This window comes from Engystomops pustulosus, chromosome 2 (assembly GCF_040894005.1).
Source record: "Engystomops pustulosus chromosome 2, aEngPut4.maternal, whole genome shotgun sequence".
Classification (NCBI taxonomy): domain Eukaryota; kingdom Metazoa; phylum Chordata; class Amphibia; order Anura; family Leptodactylidae; genus Engystomops; species Engystomops pustulosus.
In genome coordinates, this window is record NC_092412.1 from 137,884,525 (window position 1) to 137,908,455 (window position 23,931).

The 23,931-nt window shown below is 43.3% G+C and overlaps 1 protein-coding gene across 5 annotated transcripts; it reads right to left on the minus strand.

Annotated features, from left to right (window-relative positions):
• Positions 1 to 1,117: 1,117 nt before the first annotated feature.
• On the minus strand, positions 1,118 to 23,917 carry LOC140118576 (glutathione S-transferase 3, mitochondrial-like). Of its 5 annotated transcripts, XM_072136661.1 has the most exons (6): positions 22,879 to 23,398; positions 16,443 to 17,036; positions 10,129 to 10,284; positions 5,338 to 5,460; positions 4,361 to 4,433; positions 1,118 to 1,299 (listed from the first exon to the last, which is right to left on the minus strand). In XM_072136661.1, exons 2-6 carry the CDS (start codon positions 16,545 to 16,547, stop codon positions 1,199 to 1,201), a joined length of 558 nt encoding a protein of 185 aa, XP_071992762.1. In that variant the 5' UTR covers positions 16,548 to 17,036; positions 22,879 to 23,398; the 3' UTR covers positions 1,118 to 1,198. The 5 variants fall into 5 exon arrangements, with proteins under 5 accessions (XP_071992762.1, XP_071992766.1, XP_071992765.1 ...); XM_072136665.1 differs by lacking the exons at positions 16,443 to 17,036; positions 22,879 to 23,398 and adding an exon at positions 23,849 to 23,917; XM_072136664.1 differs by lacking the exon at positions 16,443 to 17,036 and having other exon boundaries at positions 22,879 to 23,386.
• Between the last annotated feature and the right edge of the window lie 14 nt (positions 23,918 to 23,931).

A 23,931-nucleotide genomic window follows, 5' to 3' on the forward strand; every position in this document is an offset into this window, starting at 1 on the left:
TTTGGGCTGGCGTTTTTTAACCATTGTGATATGCGCGCTTTTAATATTGTTTGTGAGTATGCTGGAATAAAATTGTTTTTACTCTTATCCTTGGTGATCTGCACCATCTGTCCACATTCTTCCTGATACAGGACCGGTGCTGTGATCACGTGCACAACAGTGTAGCGTGGTCTCCCACAGGATCCAGTGTTTCAATGTTTGTGAAAAGGTGCACAGCCTTATAAAGGTTAGCCTGGGTCAGGATAATTAACTAATGGCAGGGCCTGACATAAAACAACCAAAGGACCTACACTTACCCTTCTCATGTGCTCCAATCGAGTCTGGTATCTCCCATCACCACTTCTTTCTGTTTGTCTTCATTCTGATCTCAGACTAACACCACTGATGCTTGTTTGCTGCAGTTGTCACAAGCTGGAAATGTGTTGCGTGTGTAGAGACTGTGCTCAGCCAGAGTGGCGGAGAAAGGCTTTTAAAATTATTTAAGCAAGCCTGAGGGGCTCCGGGATCCATAGGTGTTAATGGAGCCCAGAGCCCCTCAGGCTCATTTGCTTATTTTTTAAAGCCTTTTTCTTAAAAACAAGGGCATAAGAAGTTTAAAGAAGAGCAGATCCTGACAGAGGGGGCACACACCAGTATGTCAGTGTGCTTGGTTTACAATTCTTCATCTTGGTGGTAGATGTCATTTAAGTATTAAAGGGGTAGTCCAGGTATACAGTATGAGTATACCTACAGCATGGGGCGGTTCTGGTAAGGCCCCTGAGAGCCATTCTGGCTATTCTGCATAATTTTAAAAGTTGATTTTAGAAGAAAGGAGGCCATGGATAACAAATATAAGAATATTAACACAGTCACAGTTCCTGGATCTATGAGTAGCTAGCTATCTATGAGTAAACTGCAAAGAATTGATACATAGAGTATATTGGCAAACTGTATACCTTTTCATAACACAAACCATATCAAACATTTGCAGAAAGTGCACAACCCCTTTAAGTTATTACTTTTTAGTGACACTAATAATTTCCCCTATGTGGAAAATAAAGTTATTATTCTATTATATGCAGGTTAAAGAACAACCCCTCTAAGAATTTATTACAGTTATTGTACAAGCGTGACACTGTTTTAGACTTATTCCAACATTTTATTTGTTTTGTAAAAAGAGGAGAATGTAGAATTATTTTATTCATAGCGCAACTCATCTTTAAACCACACGAAGAAGTTGGAGGGCAGCAGTCACTGAAAGGATTAGAACACCAAACAGTCCAATGTAGCCATAAGCTCCTCTCATTCTCTTCTCAGGATCTAGAAGATGATAAAATACAGCAATTCAAAGCAGAACAATGCTTACAGTATTTACGCATATATATCATATAGGCTAGTTCTTGCACAGATGGAACGTATTGACTGACATTTACTAGGTTGTTTGGTTTGGATAAATTGCTTTTAGACTGTGTGCCTGTAAGATAAACTGATAATAGTTACCAAGACTCAATGCATTCAGCTGATATCATTGGGGGGAACTGCCAAATTCATTCTTCTGATTATATAGCACTTCATCTGATTCTCATCTACTTCAGTGTACATGGAGCAATCAATATATGCTTTTTGTGTAGCGTTTCAGTTGAACATTCTGATGTCTTCTGTGAATTTTTTTTCATAGACTCTAAGCTCTTGCAAGTAGGGCCCTTGATCCTATTCTTTGATTAACAATGCTTATTGCTTTTGAATGTCTTATGTGGGGTATGTATGAACTCCTCACATCTTACTGTTTTTAGGAATATTTGTACATATTTTAGCGGAAATGTTTCATGTTCAGGTGATTTTTGCACTTTATCACAGTTTGCATGAATGTGGCTGTGTGTATTAATAAAAAAGTTATTTTTCTATACATAGTAGGCTGTGTTTTCTCAAAAACAAAAACGATTTTAATAAAATAGGAATTTATTACTCCGTGTTATATATTTTTAAACACATTTGTGGATTACAACCAAATATTGCATTGCTTTTGTTTTGGGAGTGTAAATTCTTGTTGATTTTGTTTATTGTGGTATATATAAACCTTTGTGTATATTTGTGTTTGTCAGACAGTTGCATGATGGTACGAGCTGTAAACAAATGCAATCACAAGGTTGAACATATAGTTGCCATAACATCTGCATCTTTAATGCAATATCCCATTAAAACATTTTAAAACACATAAAATTGTATATAATAATCTCAAATGAGGAAGAATAAACATCAATTTGAACTCTCCCTTAAACCCTCAATATGGGTCCTTGAACCATTCAAAATATGATTGCTAGGCATAACAGGTTATATTAATATACTAATTACTAAGGGCCAGCGCAACCTGGGCATGTGCCAGGGCCCAGAACTGTTGTACATAAGGCTGTACATAAGGAATCCATGGGGGTAAGAGGGGGCTGTATCTAATGAATCCATAGGGGGAGTGTTTGGTATGATAAACTAGGGAATAGGAGATTGTTTTAGTTTCTGAATTTTTAATGCCGCCACAAGAGTTCCCTGCAAAGGGACCTACTGAGGCTCTGTTGCCCAGGGGTCTCCTGAAACCTGTAGCCGACCCTGTATGTAGCAGCCCCTACTGAATGGTATAATCTCCATATAAGTGAGATGGTGAAAGGTCCTTTTTAATGCAATTTTGAAAATAATGCAAGTGTTTGGTTTCAGAAAATATACATTATGGTTTGTTGGGGTTTAGTATAATTCTTTATGCTGTAATTTCAGTTGTATTTGTACATGTCAAAATTTTAAGGAATTGGCAATATTGTAAGAAAATTTCCAGAAACACATGGCAGGAAAAGGGTTACATAGTTGTGGCATTTTCAGACATGGGAATATATAAAATGTTTTTATTTATGTGTGTACAGGTAAAATGGTGGTGATTACAAAATAAAAAAGTAAAATAAGGTATATAAAATTTTTTAACTCTAACCTATTTTTTGACAGTTTTCTATTGTTTGAACTATAAGGCTCTGAGTGCTTGTACAATATAGTATACTGAAATTCTCCAAAAGGGTGTAACTGGTATTATTGCACAAAAGGCCTGGGAGCCCTTATGGTTATGCAATGTAAATTAGCTATCGTTTTTTCATTGACACACCCTGAATGCACAGATTCCGGGAGGCTCAAGAAGTGAGATAAACTTGTCCACACAACCTCTGTTATGGCATGACACTAGTTCGCAACCCTGAACCCTTTAACTCGCCTGAGTGGAACAGACTTATCAGCAGAGTGATCTGCCACCAACTATTGTTAGATATTAGCCCGATCTGTAAGGTGATTATATCAGACTACAAGTCAACCCAGGTAGCTTATATATAATTTGTGAATCAAGATAATAGTACAACCCATACTAAATTTATATATTTGATTACCAAGAGTACACTAGACAATACAGTACACAAAAAATGTAATTTAAACTCTGTCAACGGTACAAGTGGAGTACAACAAGTATAAAGAATCCAAAGTCAATTACCATGTATTGCACCAATAGGTAAGGGAAAGCAAGTTTTTGCCAGGAGGCTACAATGACACTGTGTTGTACTATTACGGCCAATATTAGGAACCTACTACACAGGGCCGACTCCAGCACCCGGCTTACCTGGGCAAGCACCGGGGCCCCAGAGCTCCCAAAGTGCTCACCGCGATCAGAAAACTCAATTACATCGGGGACAGCCTCCTTGTGTCGCCGATGTAATTGAAAGATATGATAGCGTTGTACATTGTCCTCAGGTGAAAGGGAGCGGCGCCGCAAGAGGATCGGAGGACAAAATAATTCAATTGGCAATGTCGATGAGGCAGAGCATCTCACTATGCCTGCCGGCTCAGCATTATGACTTCGTTGCGCATGCGTCCATTCTGGGCGCTGTGGTGAAGATCGTGGCAGAAGGGAAGAAGTGAGGAGGAGAGCGGGACGGAGGCCTGGACCTGCATTCTTGAGGTTAGAGTTTTTTTTTTTTACTGGCCACAAGGAGCTTTATGTGTACTACATATTAATTAGTGGAGGCTGCAGCCTCTGTTCTGTATATTAATTTGTGGAGGCTGCAGCCTCTATAATAATTAATGGATGCTGCAGCCTCTGCATGATAATTCATAGCGGCTGCAGCCTACGTATAATAATTCATGGAGGTTGCAGCCTCTGTTCTGTGTATCAATTCATGTTTCTGTGTTTTTAATGCTGCCACATGAGTTCACTGCTAAGGGGCCTACTTAGGTTCCGTTGCCCAGTGGCCTACGTTGCCCATTGGCCTACTGAAACCTGGACCCGGCCCTGCTACTACAGATGATGGAAAAGCAGCACAAACCCCTTTAAGTATTTTGAATAAACTCAAATAAGATGTACCTCCAGTGTAGTATCCATGAGCATAGGAAAAACGACTGGTCACCCAGATTACTCCAAGAACAGAAGCAGAAAGCTAAACAAGTGAAAGAAAGAAATTATTTACAAATAGATCTCATATATTTCTTGTATACTGCTATTTTATCATTCCGGCATGATCGCCTGGCATCAGAAGCACATAAAAAAATTAAATATACAGATTCTATACTAAGGGTGTAGTGCAGCCTGAGCAAGATTCACCCCCTTCATGACTGGAGGACAACCCCTCGGTAGGAAATGCAGCCACTACTCATTAATGAAATGTCCACCCCTGATGCTCCCTATTAATGAAATGTCCACCCCAGATGCTACCTCCATCTTTACTGTTATGTCCACAGCCGGGCTCTCTTCAAAAAATAAAAAATAAAAAAACTATGCTCACCTTCTGGCTTCTCCCCAACCCCACAGCTCCGTCTTCTCTTAGCCCTATGGCTCCGTCTTCCGGTCCAGACGCATCAATATGGGGAGGTGTCGCGGCCAGTTGACGTCATAGTGTAATGGCCTGCATGGAACATAAACTATGACGTCACATGGCCGCGACACGTCATAGTGATGCGCCCGGGCCGGAAGAGCAGAAGACGGAGCCACAGGGCTGAGGAGAAGAATTCGGAAGGTGAGCATAGTTTTTTTTAAAAGACTGATAGCGGATCTTCATATCGGGCCCGGGTATGGGCAGGCGTGGGCCCCTCCCAACCCAAAGGCCCCTGCCTCCCCCCTTACCGCCTATATGAAGATCTGCCATTGTGGTACCTTAATAGGTAGATATCTGATCGTAGGTTTTCCTTTAAACGAGCTATGTGTAAGAGTCCTGTGCAAATAACAGGATGAAAGAGGTTCAAGTTAGCAGTTTTAATGCTCAGTGCCTTTTGTCAAAATCCGGACTATGGATACAAAAAAAGATTTGTCAGTGCAAGATACAGCAAGCATTTAATTTTACTTACGGGAAATGCAAAACCTGCAATGAGTTGGAGGATTAGCCAAGATGGATACACTTCCAGTGTGTTCTGATGTGCTCTCTGGATGCAGTTAAAAACATTCTCCTTGTCAGAATACATCTGTGGATACTGTAATGAGAAATAGAGCAACTAAATAATTGCAAGCTCACCACTAAGAATCACTACTACTAAAGCCACTACCTGGAATATTTGAAGAGGATGAAGCAGCACTCCAATTTGAATGAAAAAAAGTGAAGATTTATTCCACCATAAGAGCGACGTTTCGCCTTATCAATAAAGGCATTCTCAAGCCTTTATTGGCTTGAGAATGCCTTTATTGATAAGGCGAAACGTCGCTCTTATGGTGGAATAAATCTTCACTTTTTTTCATTCAAATTGGAGTGCTGCTTCATCCTCTTCATTCTTATCTACAGTTCGGGGCCAGGTCGGGCCCTATGTGAAGACCTGCACCCGCCTCACACGGTGCCGTTCCACAATCTCTTTTCTTTACCTGGAATATTTGCATACCTGAATCTACCATCAAAATCAAGCATAAATGTGACTCTGGTTATCTTAGATTTATTATCCATGGCCTCCATCCTTCTAAAATAAACTTTTATAATTATGCTAATGAGCCAGAGGGGCTCTGGGCGGTGTTTCCAGAGATCCTCAGGGTGTGTTCACACGTTGCAGTTAATTTAACACGAGACACCGGCTTAAAATCATACTCCAGACTTTAGGATGTCTCTAAACCCAGGGGCATCAAAACAAATTTGACATTATAGTCTTGACATCAGAGGTAAATTCTCTGCCTAAAAGACTTTATACAATCAAACTACATATTACTTCAAACTAGATCTTGGATGGTGGATGATTCCTGCATGCTGGGGCATGAAACATGATCTAGGAGGTGTTCAGTTGCTTGACAGGTAAAACAGAAACTACTGTTGGAATCAATGAAGTATTTAAGATTCTTAAAGGAAATCTAGCACGTGGAAGCAGTACTTCTTAACTAAGAACCCTTACATCAGCATCATGAAGCAGGATTGGGTGTCCTTTTTGCTTCTAATAGCTTAGTTTTTGAGAAAAATGGAATTATTGTTTCACTAGATTCATTACAAAGAGCCAGTGGCTCATTGTAGGGAATCCTATGTAAAAACACCATATACTGTGATACAGTAGTATTGCAGTATTTGGTATGAATGATCAGACCATCTAGGATTAACCCCTTAAGGACCAGGCCCTTTTTCGTTTTTGCATTTTTATTTTTCACTCCCCACCTTCAAAAATCTATAACTTTTTTATTTTTCCATGTACAGAGCTGTGATGTCTTATTTTCTGCGTAACAAATTGCACTTCGTAGTGATGGTATTAAATATTCCATGCCATGTACTGGGAAGCGGGAAAAAAATTCTAAATGCAGTGAAAATTATGAAAATTTCTGGTGGGCTTGGTTTTTACAGCTTTCACTGTGCGCCCCAAATGACAGATCTACTTCATTCATTGGGTCAATAGGATCACAGGTATACCAAATTTGTATAGGTTTTATAATGTTTTCATACATTTACAAAAATTAAAACCTCCTGTACAGAAAAAAATTCTTCATTTTACAGTGTTCTTGCGCTAATAATTTTTTCATACTTTAGTGTACAGAGCTGTGGGTGGTGTCATTTTTTGCGACTTCTGATGACGTTTTCAACGATTTTATTTTTAGGACTGTGCGACCTTTTTATAGAATTTTTTCTATTTTTCAAAATGATCGACGCGTTTCGACGTTTAAAACGTCTTAGTAATGATCTAGTAGTAGATCATGACTAAGATGTTTTAAACGTCGAAACGCGTCGATCTTACGCGTTCTTTTTATCCATGTACTGATGCACGATTGAAGCCCAATAAAAAGAACATGTTTGCACCTATTCCGGTGTGGTTCTCCTGAGTGCCGCCTACTACTACCTTTTGAAAAATCCGCTCAAGTATGGTGCAATGCTAATTTTGGAAGTATGATAAGATATATTAAAGGGGTTTTCCCATTTCTGCCAGAAAATGAATGGTTGTATAATAAAAAGTTATACTCATGGTTTTCTAGAAGTCTGCTTTCTGTCACTCTGTAGGAAGCTTCATTGTTTACTGCCTGTGGATATAAATCAGTGCTGTGCACCTGTCTGACATCACATGACCATGGACCACTTCCTTGCAACAGGAAGTAAACATTGAAGCTTCCTATAGAAAGACAGATCTGGAAAACTGTGAGGAATTGATACAGAAAGTACATTGGAAAACTGTATAATTTATCATTATGCAAACAATAGTATTTGCGGAAACTGGAAAACCCCTTTAAAGCCTTCATAAGTGTAAAATTACACTTTTGCATACATTGGTCTTACTACTAGTCAAACTGGTTTTCTGGTAACTGGAAACCGTTCTAGAGATTATTGTAAAAAGATATTGCATGGACAATGACATAGCATAAAAACTGATGTAATAGACATCTAACTACAGGCAATCCCCGGGTTACATACAAGATAGGGTCCATAGCTTTGTTCTTGAGCTGAATTTGTATGCAAGCCGAAAATGTATATTTTATAATTGTAGATGCAGACAACATTTTCTTATTTCCCCAGTGACAATTGGAGTTTAAAATTTTTTTGCTGTAATTGGAAGACAGATTATCAATAAAGCTTCATGACAGACACCTTACATCTGATCATTCTAGCCTGGGACTATAGTAAAGCATCCAGGGAGCTTCAGCAGAGGTCAGAGGGGGCAGAGGGGTCTGTCTGTAACTAGGAGTCGTCTGTAAGTCGACTGGGATCACCCAGAAAAGAAAGTTATAAAAAGCAGTCCGGAGCGAGGCTGGTGCTCCGGACTGCTAATTATGCATGCCCATGTCCTTGCCACTTGCATGACGTCACCTCCCTCACCCATGCTCCCATCGTGGGAGCAAATTTTTTACTGTAATTGGACCTAGGATCATCAATATGATCATGACATGTGGTTTCTGCAAGGGACATGTGTGGTTGGCCTCAACTTCCCCTTATGATAACAACTAAAAGTTGGGAGTTTCAGAAGTCAAACCATTGCTGAGAGTTATTTTAAAGGAAATCAACCATTTAAAAAAGAAACATCTAAGGATTCTCACCTACGCTCCTCTTCATTTTGATCCTGGTGCTGTCCTCCGCAAAGCTTTACACGCTGGAATCACCCAGAAAAGAAAGTTATAAAAAAGCAGTGCGGAGTGAGGGGACAATATATCCAGTTAATTATGCATGCCCATGTGCTCGCCACTTGCATGACGTCACCTCCCTCACCCATGCTCCCATCGTGGGAGAGGGAGGTGAAATAATTAGCCGACCAGAGTGCTGGACATCTTGTCCCGGTGTTCTATGCTGGTGCTTGGAAAGGCCCACGGGCTGAGCCCTCTCATAGCTGGTAAGTTACACTTACAGGTAACACCCTGCTAGCACCGATCGCAGGTGTTATCCCGTCCAAAAAGATGGTGGCGCCCATGCGCAATGAAGATCGTCGTTCCCCGTGACGTCATCAGGGAGCAGCAATTGGCTGCCATGACAGCATTAGGTCTTCCGAGGACCCAAGGCTGTTTCGTTTTAACCAATTCATTACCATGTGCGATTCCCACATTGTAATGAATGAGGAGGAAAATCCCCATACACTGCCATACTGTAGGATCAATCAGACAACCTAGGGTTAAAGTACCCTAGGGCGTCTGAAAAATAGTAAAAATAAAAAGTTAAATAAAATTTTAAATAACCTGAAAATTCAAATCACCCACCTTTCCTTACAAGTCATATAAATAAACAGTAAAAATAAAAAATCATAAACGCATTAGTTATCCGAAAATGCCCGATCTATTTAAAATATAATAATGTTTTTTCACTGTGTTTAGCTCTGTTACAGAAAATAGCGCCCAAAGTCAAAAATGGCATTTGGAAAAATATTAAAAAATTCAATAAAATGTGATCAAAAGGTTGTACAGTCCTAAAAATAAAAGCAATGAAAAAGTAATCAAAAGTTGCACAAAATGACACCACCCACAGCTCTGTACACCGAAGTATGAAAAAGTTATTGGCGCCAGAAGATGGCAAACTTAAAAAAAAAAAAAATTGTACATGAGGTTTTCACTTTTGTAAATGTATGAAAACATGACAAAACTTATACAAATGTGTTATCCCTGTGATTGCACCAACAAAAGGAATAAAGTAGACATGTAATTTGGGGTGCTCAGTGAAAGCTGTAAAATCCATGCCCACAAGTATACGTTGCAAATGCGGTTTTTCACCATTTTTAATTTTTTTACCCTCCTTCCCAGTACATGGCATGGAATATTAAATACTGTCACTATGAAGCGCAATTTTTTACGCAGAAAACAAGCCCTCACAAAGCTTTATACGTGTAAAAATAAAAAGGTTATTTTTTTTAAGGAGAGGAGTGAAAAATGGAAACACAAAAACGAAAAAGGGCCTGGTCTTAAACAGGGCATTGGCACTATGGAGAATTCTCCATAACTCACAAGCATGTCATGTATGTCATGAATCCTTTACTGGTGAATATGCTCAATAAAAATAACATTTCTACTAAAAACTACTAAGCACCAAGCTTATAGCATATAGCAGGGCAGTAACAATGGGCATACCACAATGCCTGCAGCAGCATGCAGCCTTGGTGGGTGTAGCAGGAGCTGTGGCAGACCATACCATACAGCATAACCACACAGCACATGTAGAAATCTATTCATAGTCATTAGAGGACATAAAAGTATAATTCATGGGACTACAATACCTTGACACCATACTTCTTCCTTCCTCTTCCCACATTTATCCCAAGGTACATCAGCATTACATAGCTGTAGATAAAGGTGAGGATCACATAGCCAAAATTTTGCGGTAGAATATCCTGTATGCTGGTGGTCATGTTGATCTTGTAGATCCCAGGCTCCTGTGCACAGAGGAAACAAGCTTCTAGCAAGGCTCTAGTTACACAACAGTTCTAGTAACCTACACAGCTCTCTGCTCTGATGCTTATACAGAGGGAGGGGCCTCCAGCGGACTCCGGCCTGGGAAGTCTTATCTGTATTGTATACATCTAGGCTAAAAGGCAACACCAAGATACTACAATGTGTCAGCAATATTCTAGTCATTTCACAAGATACAACAAAGTATCTAAATAAGATAAGATTTGTAATTTGTAACTTATTTCTCTATCACCTAGGACTCAAGTGCTCAACTACACACTTTAGATCCATTCTCTGCACAGTAATGTTGCTCACATTGTTCATAATTCTAGAACTAGTTGGAATTTTCACTCCTATAAAAACTTTTTTTGCAAATGGAATACAAAAAATGCATATCATTTGCTACACCAAAAGTGTGTTGATAAATGCTCTACAAATTCACTACAGACTAAGAGCATCTGTGTAAAACAAAAACCCTGGCAAAACTAAGGCCGTGACACACGTGGCGTTTCTGTTGCGATTTCTAATGCATTGAAAACGCATGCGTTTTTCAAATGTTTGCTTGCGTTTTTAAAAATGCAATACTGGATGTGCGGTTATTGCATGCAGCTGCGTATCTTGGAATTTGTAAAACAATTCTCAAAAACACAGACGAGAAAACGCCAAGTTAAGACACTTAATCCAAAAAAAACATTTAAAAAGCCAGCATGCAAAACTGATGCGTTTCACAATGAAAAATACACCAAAAACACCACGTGTGTCACCGGCCTATAAATGGGGCCCCAAAATCATACTATTGTTGGGTTGCGGTCACACGCTGTGCTAATGCTGCATTTACAAGCACAGCACTTGTGCAATGGGACCACGCCTCGGGTCGAACGCATATGCATTTGCAGTTGCGCTTGAAAGCGCAGCGATAGTGGTACGTGTGACTGTACCCTTCATCAATACAAGACACTGGGTGCTGGTTACTGATCGGATGCATTTCACCCGGAAACACATATGCAATCTGTTGACGGGAGGAACGCGTGACCGCGGTCTTAGGGTGGTGGCACGCGTGGCGTTTTGAACCAGTTTTTAGGCCGTTTTTAAGTAGTCCATTAAAAAACGCAGACCGTTTTCCAATTATCTTAACCCCTTAGGAAGCGTTCACACGTTGCGTTTTGACCTGCGTTTTCATTGCGTTTGAAACGCATATACAACAGCTGAGGAGAGGTGATTTGCCTAATTACATCACTGTAAACGTTTCCGTTTACAAAACGCATCGTAAACGCAATATTAACACATGCGTTAACAAAGTGTTAACGCATTCGTTTTGTTAATGCATGTGTTAACATTGCGTTTACAAACATAAACGGTAATGTAATTAGGCAAATTACCTCACATCAGCTGTTGTATATGCGTTTCAAACGCAATGAAAACGCAACCAAAACGCAACGTGTGAACGCGCCCTCAAGGACGCAGGGTTTTTCGGCTCATTTCTCGCTCTCCAACTTCAAAAATCCATAACTTTTTCATTTTTACGTGTACAGACCTGTGTGAGGGCTTTTGTGCGTAACAAATTTTACTTTCCCGTAATGTTATTTATTTTAACATGCCATGTACTGCGAAGCTGAAAAAAAATTCCAAATGTGGAAAAATTGAAAAAAAAACGCACGTGCGTCACGTTCTTGTGGGCTCAGTTTTACGACTTTCACTCTTCGCCTAATAACACGCCTTCAAATAACACCCCTACTTTATTCTTTGGTTCGGTGCGATCGCGGTGATACCAAATTTATATAGGTTTTATTGTGTTTTAATACATTTTCAAAAATTAAACAAAAAATTAATTAAAATGTGTACAAAAAAGAAAAAAAATTTTTTGCCATCTTCTGACGCTAATAACTTTTTCATACTTTGGCGCACGGAGATGTGTGAGGGGTCATTTTTTGCTAAATGAGGCGTCGTTTTCATTGCTACCATTTTGAGGTCTGTGTGACATTTTGATCATTTTTTATTTCATTTTTTATGTTATGTAAAAAGGTGTAAAAGTCGCATTTCGGACATTTGGGCGCCATTTCCCGCCTCGGAGGTCATCGCCGGCCGTAACCGTTTTTATCTTTTGATAGATCGGGCATTTTGGGACGCGGCAAACCTAATATGTTTGTGATTTTTACTGTTTATTATGTTTTATATCCGTTCTAGGGAAAGGGGGGTGATTTGAACTTTTAATATTTTATTAATTTTTTTTATTTTTTAAACTTTTTTTTTATTTTTTTTTTCACTATTTTTTAGACCATCTAGGGTACATTAACCCTAGATAGTCAGATCGCTCCTACCATATACTGCAATACTTCTGTATTGCAATATATGGCATTTTTGCAGCACATTCACTACAATGAGCCACTGGTAGTCAAACGAAGACCCGAGGCTACCGTGGCAACCGATCGCCGCCCCCCGATGACGTTCAGGGGAGCGGCGATGGTAATAAAGATGGCGGCGCCCACACGCCGCCGTCTTTTAAACGGCGCCGTCGACTTTGCCGGCGGCGTTGAAAGGGTTAATAGCCGCAATCAGTGCAAGCACCGACCGCGGTTATTAGCGGTGGGGGTTTGCTGCAATATGCAACAACCCCACCTTTGTATTAAGAGGACTCAGCCCATGAGCCCTCTTCATACACCCCTTGTACCTCTGCGCCGTAGAGCTACGGCGCAGAGCGTTAAGGGGTTAATTAAGATAATTGAGAAAAACGGTCACAAACGGATGCATTTTAACGGCCTAAAAACTGATTCAAAACGCCACGTGTGCCACCGCCCTTAATACGCTGCAAACACTAGAAGAGCTTTGCCTGATGACATTGCTATTCACAGTTGCATTTGAATTTATTCTTAGTCGGGTTTCCCAAAAATTACCGGTTTGCGCCGAATTGCCCCGTTTTTTTGGCACACGCGATCAGATTGTGGCGTATCGGCGCCGGCATGCACGCGGGCCCGTGGTCGTTGGAAAACCCGGTGGATTCAGAAAAAAACGCCGTATTTTTTAAAAAAATGTGTTGCTCGACACGCGCTTACCTGCACCCAGCAACGGATGGTAAACTCGAGCGGACTCCAGCGGACATCAGCGCAGCAGCGACACCTGCTGGACATTGGACACACTACCTTAGTGAATCGCCGGAAGACCCGAATCCTCGCTGGTTCGCGACAGGACCGGGTAAGTAAATCTGCCCCAATGTGATATTAACCCCTTACCGACATGTGACGTAATAGTAAGTCACATGTGGGGTCCCGGTACATGGAGAGGGCTCGCGGGCCGAGCCCTCTCCATAGCCTGTAAATCTTTGCTGCATATTGCAGCCCCGGTAGCCTCTCCACGCCCCGGTAGCCTCTTTTCCCCTCCTACTCACCCATCTTCGGTCCGGCATGCGCAGACGGCAGGATCGCCGGACGAGGGCGCGCAGCTCCGTGTAGCCGAAAATGGGTGAGTAGGAGGGGAAAAGAGGCTACTGGGGCGTGGAGTAGCCGCCTCGTGTAACCTCAGATGCGGCCACTCCACGCCCCAGTAGCTGCATAAGTAAATTTGCATAAATGTCTAATAAAAGTTAACAAAAAAGTGTGGGGACGTGAGGATTAGCCCTTAAAAGGGCTATCCTCACGTCCCATTGATCCATCTACCACCCAATCTACCTTTATAGGTAGATTTGCTGTGGTAGGTTCCCTTTAAAAAAAAGTTAAAATAAAAAAATTATAATAAAAAAAACTAAAAATTCAAATCACCCCTCTTTCCCTAGAATTGATATAAATATAAATAAACAGTAAAAATCATAAACACATTAGGTATTGCCACGTCCGAAAATGCCCGATCTATCAAAATATGATAAAGTTTTTTCACTGCGTTTAACCCCGTAACGGAAAATCGCGCCCAAAGTCGAAAATGGCACTTTTTTGCCATTTAAAAATTTTTTTAAAATTCTATAAAAAGTGATCAAAAGGTCATACAGTCTTAAAAATGATAACATTGTAAACTTCATCAAAATCCGCAAAAAACGACACCACCCACAGCTCCATACACCAAAATCCCCCCAAAAAATTTTGTACAGGAGTTTTTAATTTTTTTAAATGTATGAAAACATTATAAAACCTATACAAATTTGGTATCCACGTAATCGTACCGACCCAAAGAATAAAGTAGAGATGTCATTTGGGGTGCACAGTGAAATCCGTAAAATCCAAACCCACAAGAATACGGCACAAATGCGTTTTTTTTACCAATTTCACTGCATTTGGAATTTTTTTCCCGCTTCCCGGTACATGACATGAAATATCACCATTTTGAAGTGTAATTTGTTACGCAGAAAATAAGCCATCACACAGCTCTGTGCATGGAAAAATAAAAAAGTTACAGATTTTTGAATGTGGGGAGTGAAAAATGAAAACGCAAAATCGAAAAAGGGCCGCGGTGGGAAGGGGTTAACGCAGCTTCAGTGTTTACATTTTGTTGACATGTTGAAGGGAATTCATGATTGCTTCTGCAACCAAATAATGACATTTTGCTGAAAAAAAAGGTCCAAAATGCCTTATGACACATTTATTTTCGACCATTTTTTGTCTGCTTTCCGACTCATCCAAAAACGGGCGTGACCTCACAAACAGGGGTGTGGTTTTGGTGAAAGGGGACATGCCCGTATGGAAATTAGCCTATGCATGGAAAAATTAAGGACATTGTGCCAAAATTGGGCGCAAAGCTTAGACAAGCTAAAACCAGGTCTAAAAGTAGAACTTGACAGTCCAGATTTATTATCACAATAATGAATCTGCTGCAGCACAAGACCAGTGGCGCCAGATTTCTGCATGGGGCCCCCCTTCGCCATAAAAAAATATATATACATATTTGTAAAATCATACACATTTACCGTATATACTGGTGTATAAGCCGATTTTTTCAGCACAAAGATGTGCAACGCTGGTCCCCCAATGTCCGCGCGGGTCCTCTTCTGGCTTCCACGCCCGCCTTTCGCACATTGCGCTGGGCGCCGCCATTGCTCTCTCCCGGGCAGCGCCTAGTCAGAGGACCCGCGCGGAAATCGGGGGAGCAGTGCTGCACATCGGGGCCACCGGAGGGTGAGTATATAAGTTTATTTTTTTGCTGTGCTGTATACTACTGGGGGCAGGCTGGGCAGTGCTGTATACTACTAGGGGCAGGCTGGGCACTGCTGTATACTACTGGGGGCAGGCTGGGCACTGCTGTATACTACTGGGGGCAGGCTGGGCACTGCTGTATACTACTGGGGCCAGGCTGGGCAGTGCTGTATACGACTGGGGGCAGGCTGGGCACTGCTGTATCCTACTGGGGGCAGGCTGTATACTACTGGGGGCAGGCTGGACACTGCTGTAGACTACTGGGGGCAGGCTGGGCACTGCTGTATACTACTGGGGGCAGGCTGGGCATTGCTGTATACTACTGGGGGCAGGCTGGGCACTGCTGTCTATTACTGGGGGCAGGCTGTATACGACTGGGGGCAGTGCTGTATACTACTGGGGGCAGGCTGTATACTACTGGGGCAGGCTGTATACTACTGGGGACAGGCTGGGCAGTGCTGTATACTACTGGGGGAAGGCTGTATACTACTGGGGGCAGTGCTGTATACTACTGGGGGCAGGCTGGGCAGTGCTGTATACTACTGGGGGAAGGCTGTATACTACTGGGGGAAGGCTGTATACTACTGGGGCAGGCTGGGCAGTGCTGTATACTACTGGGGTCAGGCTGTATACTATTGGGGTCAGGCTGTATACTACTGGGGGCAGGCTGGGCAGTGCTGCATACCACTGGGGGCAGTGCTGTATACTACTGGGGACAGTGCTGTATACTACTGGGGGCAGTGTAACACTGCTACATCTGTAAGAGCTACTTACTTTAGTGAACAGCTTCATATATATACATAGGTATATACACACCATACATCATTAACACACACACACACACACACACACATACAGCATATAAAGACACATAAAGTATATACACACCATACATCATACACACATATACAGCATATACAGACACACATACAGTAAATACACATCATACATCATTTACACACACAGATACACATACAGTATATACACACACAGAATATACATAAACACACACTAATATATATACGTACCAGAAGACGTATCGTCTCTGCAGCCTCCTCTGATGAGGGTGATGGCACACGTGGCGTTTGTATGCGTTCTTGGCCCGTTTTTAAGCAGTCCGTTAAAAAACGCATGCATTTTTTAAAAACGTGTCCATTTTTTTGGAAAACGCATCCGTTTTTGGCAAGTTTGACCAATTATCTTTATTAAAATAATGTGCCATCATACTGATAGTTTGTGGTGCTAGGGAACTCCCTTCTCCTGGAGCCTAGTCTCTCTGATCCTCAGTCCCCTGTGTTGCACGCTGTGTGGCTGGGGCTGCTGCCATTCCTCGAGGCCCCGGAGGTTCAGCAGCGCTGTGTCCAGACAGTACGGCAGGGAGCAGCCTGGGCCTCGCTGCTGCTGTATGAGCACTGGCCAGGGAACACAGTGGGTACTCTAGGGAGGAGGAGCGGCGGCTGCAGGAACTCACGGGGAGTCTTCCAGCGTACAGAATGCCAGACCTGTGCCTCCTCTGCGGTACAATGTATGCGGCCCGGTGGGGACCATCATCCGCCTCTGCCCGGGGCTAGAGGTGGTGCGGAGACCTGCACAGCACTCCCTTCTCCTCTCTGTGGTGGATCCTGAAGTGAAGTTGTGGTTATGTAACAAATCAAACTTATTGACAATTTCACAAGGAAAACATCAGTGTCTTTGGTATTAACATAAATTTATTCTATCATTTATTATTTACAAGTTTATGACCACTTATAAAATCTGTTCTAAGGGTTGCCCATTGTGTTGGATTGTCAATGACACCTTCTTCTCCCAGTCGTGACACACTGTTAGTAACACTGCAGAGGAAATGCTAGCACAGGCTTCCAGTATCCGTTGTTTCATATGCTGCACATCTAGTATCTTCACAGCATAGACAATTGCCTTCAGATGACCCCAAAGATAAAAGTCTAAGGGTGAAGACACACGTGGCGTTTTTAGGCCGTTTTTACTAAGTGCGTTTTCAGATTGTTAAAAATGCATCCGTATTTTAAAAACGCATGCGTTTTTTACGATCTGAAAACGCACTTAGTAAAAACGGCCCAAAAACGGCCTAAAAACGCCACGTGTGTCTTCACCCTAAGGCTGGCGGCACATGTGGCGTTTTGAACCTATTTTTGGGCCGTTTTTAAGCAGTCAAAAACGCATGCGTTTTTTAATGGACTGCTTAAAAACTGCCCAAAAACAGGTTCAAAATGCCACCTGTGCCACCGGCCTAAGGTGGTCAGATCGGGAGACTTTGGTGGCCATTTAACTGACCCACGACAGGACCTCAATCCACTTTGCAGGAAACTGTTCATGTAGGGCTCATCTGAAGGCAATTGTCTATGCTGTGAAGATATGAGATGTTGCGGTTACAAAATGCAAAATGTTAAAGTGTAACCGTCATTTGAAATTATTTCTTATATTGTGTATGGGAGGATGTAGTGAACATTTTTCTAATACGCTTTATTGATAAATGTGACTTTGTTATTAAAACAAACTACTCCCTTCCATAGAGATGTGTACTCCAGCCTGTACAATATGTGTGTCTATGGAGGGTTCATGAGCTCTAATATGAGATCTAATATCCCTGTGTTTGGTTAAACAGCTCTGGTAGTGATGATGAGCATTGAAAAATATGCTTAAAGGGAACCTACCACCACAAATCTACCTATAAAGGTAGACTGGGTGGTAGGTGGATCAATGGGACGTGAGGAGAGCCCTTTTTTTGGCCAAAAAACCCCTGCCCACTTGCATTTTGGATGCGTTTAAAAACGCAACGAAAACGGCATATGGGAAACTGGCCTAAGGCCGGAGCCACACGTAGCGCTTTGTCTGCGCATGCAAACGCAAGCGAAGTCGCGCCCACCGGGGCGGGCCTCGGGCCGATCACATCGGCGTTTCTATGGAAACGCCTGCGACCGGGAACGAGCCGCCGGTGTTTCGCGTTAAATTAACGCAAAACACCCGTGGCTCGTTCCCGATCGCAGGCGTTTCCATAGAAACGCCTATGCGATCGGCCCGAGGCCCGCCCCGGTGGGCGCCGACCTAAGGGCACATTCACACGTTGCGTTTTGGTCACGTTTTCACAATGCGTTTTTGACGGATTTCACTGGCTTGATTACATGCCAAGCTTACATTGCGTTTTCGCAGATGCAGTGGAAACGCAATGTAACCTCAGGGTGATGCCACACATGGCGTTTTGAACCCGTTTTTGGCCCGTTTTAAAGCAGTCCATTAAAATACGCATGCGTAAAAAAAAACACATCCGTTTTTTTAAAACGCATGGGTTTTTTGAAAACACATCTGGTTTTTACCATTTTAAATTAAGATACTTGGTAAAACCTGTCAAAAACGGATGTGTTTTTTAAAGCATGCGGTCTTTATGTGTACTGCTTAAAAACGGACCAAAAACGCATGCGGTTTTTGAAAACGCACATGTTTTTATCCGCTTTTGTCGCTAAGAGTGATGACACACGTGGCGTTTTTAGGCCGTTTTTAGTAGTGCATTTTCAGATCGGGAAAAAGCTTGTGCGGTAAAAAACGCGTGCGCTTTTTAAAAATGCATGCGTTTTTGACCAGTTTGAATTAACAGTAATGTAATTACGAGTGAATGCGCCCTAAGAGTGATGTCACACGTGCTGCCTGTGTTTGCAAACGCAGACAAAACGGCACGTGTGACATCACCCTGAGGCCGGCGCCACACGTGGCGCTTTGTCTGCGCTTGCAAACGCAGAAAAAGTCGTGCCCACCGGGCGGGCCTCGGCCTGATCGCATCGGCGTTTCCATGGAAACGCCTGCGATCGGGAACGAGCCGCCGGAGTTTCACGTTAAATTAACGCAAAACACTGGCGGCTCGTTCCCGATCTCAGGCATTTCCATGGAAATTAACGCGAAACACCGGTGGCTCATTCCCGATCGCAGGCGTTTCCATGGAAACGCCGATGCGATCGGGCCGAGGCCCGCCCCGGTGGGCGCGACTTTGTCTACGTTTGCGTTTGCAAGCGCAGACAAAGCGCTACGTGTGGCGCTGGCCTGAGGCCGCATTCACACGTTGCGTTTACGCATGTGTTTTGTTAACGCGTGCGTTAACATTGCGTTTACAAACGTAAACGGTATGTAATTAGGCAAATTACCTCACATCAGCTGTTGTATATGCGTTTCAAACGCAATGAAAACGCAACCAAAACGCAACGTGTGAACGCGCCCTAAGGGTGAAGACACACATGGCGTTTTTGGGCCGTTTTTACTAAGTGCGTTTTCAGATCGTTAAAACCGCATGCGTTAAAAAACGCATCCGTTTTTAAAAACCGCATGCGTTTTTGTCCGTTTTTTCGAAATTGCGCAATGATAAACGGACAAAAACGCATGCGTTTTCAAAAACCGCATGCGTTTTTAAAAAACGGATGCGTTTTTTAACGCATGCATTTTTAACGATCTGAAAACGCACTTAGTAAAAACTAAGTGCGTTTTCAGATCGTTAAAAACGCATGCGTTAAAAAACGCTTCCGTTTTTTTAGAAACGCATACGTTTTTGAAAATGCATGCATTTTTGTCCGGTTTTCCGAAATTGCGCAATGAAAAACGGACAAAAACGCATGCGTTTTCAAAAAACGCATGCGTTTTTAAAAAAACGGATGCGTTTTTTAACGCATGCGTTTTTAACGATCTGAAAACGCACTTAGTAAAACCGGCCCAAAAACGGCCCAAAAACACCATGTGTGTCTTCACCCTAAAGGTGTACTCACACGTAGTGATTCCGTTTAGGCCGGGGTCACACATTCCGCTAGAGCTGCGTTCCAAATGCGCCGCTAGCGCGCAGAGGGGAAATTCCTTGACCCAATTAAATATGCATCTCCAGCAAAACGTACGCGATTGGTCACCAGGCCTCGGTGTCCTGTATTGTTTGAGGGCGCGTTCACACGTTCCGCTATCGTCGCGTTCATAACAGTGGCATTTTTGTTATGTTTTTTTGTAATGCATTTTCACAGCGCTTCATTGCATTACACATGCGGTTGTGGCCTGCGTTTTGAAACACAAGTGATTACATGCCCAAACAGCAGGGAGACGATCACTGCGTTTTTTCAAATCCCAAGAGATGCTGCTGCATGCAATAAACGCACGTCAACCATTGCGTTTGTAAAAGCACAAACATTTGAAAAACGCATGCGTTTTAAATGTTTTTGAAATCGCAGTAAACACGCAACAAAAAACGCCACATGTATCACCGGCACTAAGGCCGCGGTCACACGATCCGCTAGGCGTCCGTTCATAACGCGACGCTAGCGCACAGGGGGCGGTCCTCGGCCCGAACGCACATGCGTTAACAGGGAAACGCATGCGATCGGCTTATCAATCGTATGCGTTTCCCTGTTAACGCATGTGCGGTCGGGCCGAGGACCGCCCCCTGTGCGCTAGCGTCGCGTTATGAACGGACGCCTAGCGGATCGTGTGACCGCGGCCTAAATATAAGACACGGGGTGCTGGATTGTTGCACGGACCCATACGCTTTCATTACGCTTCTCAACAGAATCAAATCGCTAAGTGTGACCGCACCCTTCACACGTTCCACTAGCGTCGCATTCATAACGCAACGCTAGCGCACAGGGTGCGGGGCTCGGGTTGATCGCATATGCGTTTCCAGAGAAACGTATACAATCGGTTATTAATCGCATGCGTTTTCCGCATATGAAATCGACCCTAATCTCGCTGGTGGCTAAAAGAAACTGTCTTTTTATTGCCCTCGTACGCTTCCTTTACAGCATCAGCGCATCAGGGACATTAACCACGCCCTTGGCCACACCCCCTAGCCACACCCCCTTCTCGCTGTTCAGTGATTGTTTTCTTTCAAAGCTGAATTTTACAAAGGTGATCACATAATTTTTGAAAGCCTCAGAGTGCGGTTACATGTACCACTAGCGCTACATTTACAAATGCAACGCTAGTGTATTGGGCGCGTCTTGGCTCAATCGCATTTGCGTTTCCAATGAAAGCATGTGATCGCTAAGCAATCACATGGAAATGCAAATGAGATGGGGCCGAGGCATTCGCTCATGCGCTAGTGTTACGTGTGTAAACACTACCCTAGTGGTGCGTGTGACCGCACCTCGATGTGTATACATGCAATATGCAATAGTGTCCTCAAGAATGCCCTCACGTGCCCATCTGCTTCTTGGCACCATCTGTATGGTGAGCAATAAGCTACATTCACACGATGTATGCCCGCTGTAACGTAGTACGGCGGGCATACACCGGTGCAGGGGAGAGGAGCAGGGGATGAGCACAGTTCCCCCCCGCCGCTCTCCACAGGGATTTACAGCACCCGGCGCCGTATCACATAGAAAGATAGGACATGTCCCAACTTTCTATGGGCTACGGAACAGTATGGTGCCGCACGTGTGCTGTACCGTAACGCTCCCATACAGGGCCGTGAGCCCATAGAAGTGTATGGGGGACGTATATCGGCCGTATATATGTCCCCCATACGTTCATGTGAATGCAGCCTCAGTCTGGTGTGGAGTTAGAGACATTAGTTTAATCCTGCATCATTAATGGCCTGTTTAATTTTTGCATTTTTCAATCCTGAGCTTTTTATATTTCTCCATGTACAGAGCTGTGTGATGGGATACCAAATTTGTAGGTTTTATAATGTTTTCATACATTTACAAAAATGAATCTTCTGGCGCTAAGAACTTTTTCATACTTCAGTGCACGTGTTTGTGGTTGGGGTCATTTTTTGCGAGATGAGATGCCATTTTCAATGCTACCATTTTTAGGACTGTAAGACCTTTTGATCACTTTTTATTACATCTTTAATATTTTGCAAAATGGCAAAAAAGTGGCATTTTTTGACTTGGACGCTATTTTCCGTTACGGAGTTAAACTCTGGGAATAACTGTTATTATATTTTGATAGATCGGACATTTTCGGACGCGGCGATACCTGATGTGTTCATGATTTTTACTGTTTATTTATATTTATATCAGTTCTAGGTAAAGAGGTGATTTGAATATTTATGGGCTTTGTTTATTTTATTTTTTTTACAATTTTTCAGATCATCAAGGGTACTTTAACCCTAGGTTGTCTGATTAATCCTACCATATACTGCCATACTACAGTATACTACAGTATGGCAGTATATGGGGATTTTCCACATCATCTATTACTATGTGTAAATCGCACATTGTAATAGATCGGTTACAATCAGACACGTGTGGAAATGCTTCGTAACCTGTGAACTTTCAGTCATGAAAGTTCACAGGTTATAGCGAGGGCGCAGGCGCGGCTGTCTGCATCTCCCTCATGCCCTCTTGGCGTGCAGAAGGCGCGAGGAGCAAAATAATCGCAATGTCTGGCGATTTGCAAGGCGTTGCGATTATTTCAGGGCTTGTATGTCACAAAACTGACACACAAGCCCTGATAAATGTCTTCTATCATACAGTCACTGACCTTACTCACTGATGGGAGTAGTTGTCCTCCCTGGTCCCTGCAGTGGAGATGGTCATTGTAGAGGTGGCAGCGATGTGGTCTCTGTCTGTGCTGCCTCCCTCCCCCTCCACAGCTATCAGGAGCTGCAGAGGAGTCTCCTATGGCCAGGTCACCTCTCCTGCTGTGCCCCGTGATGACTGGAGACACAGGAAAAGCTCACACAGGGGAAAGAGGAGGAGGGGGAACAAGCAGGAGCTGCAGAGGAGTCTCCTATGGCCGGTCCTGCACTGACTCCGGACAGCTCTCACAGGGGAAAGAGGAGGAGGGGGAACAAGCAGGAGCTGCAGAGGAGTCTCCTATGGCCGGTCCTGCACTGACTCCGGACAGCTCTCACAGGGGGGGAGGGGGAACAAGCAGGAGCTGCAGAGGAGTCTCCTATGGCCGGTCCTGCACTGACTCCGGACAGCTCTCACAGGGGGGGAGGGGGAACAAGCAGGAGCTGCAGGTGAGTCTCCTATGGCCGGGTCCTGCTGTTTCCCTGGGATGATAGCTGGACTGACTCCGGACACGAGGCTCTCAAAGGGGGGAGGGTCCGGCCCGGGGGGGGGGGGGGGGGGGAGTGCTGGGAGCTGTCAGCTCACTTCCTTGCAGCCGCGCTGCTCCAGAGCCCGTGTCTCTGCATCTGCAGCAGTGTGTCCCGGGACCAGGAGACGGGACTTCGTCTCTTGGTCCGGGACAATGGCAGGAAAAACGTGACTATCTCTCAACCGCCCGGGGCAGCGGGACATTGGTGTAAAACCGTGAATGTCACGCTGAAACCGGGACGGTTGGGAGGTATGTCAGCGTACAAAGCTCAAATTTATGTTGTTCGCTGATGTTTAGCTACTTTTACGCCACTTGATATAATAATTAGCATCATAACAAACTACTACGGTACAGACACCTCCCTCCTCCTCTTCAGTCACGCGCTATACTTCTAGAAATTTCTTACAGCCGAGCTCCCCCTGTGAGTGTCACAGATACCATCCAATCACGCTCGCGTTCTCAGTGAATTTTCACCAATCACCAGTCGCC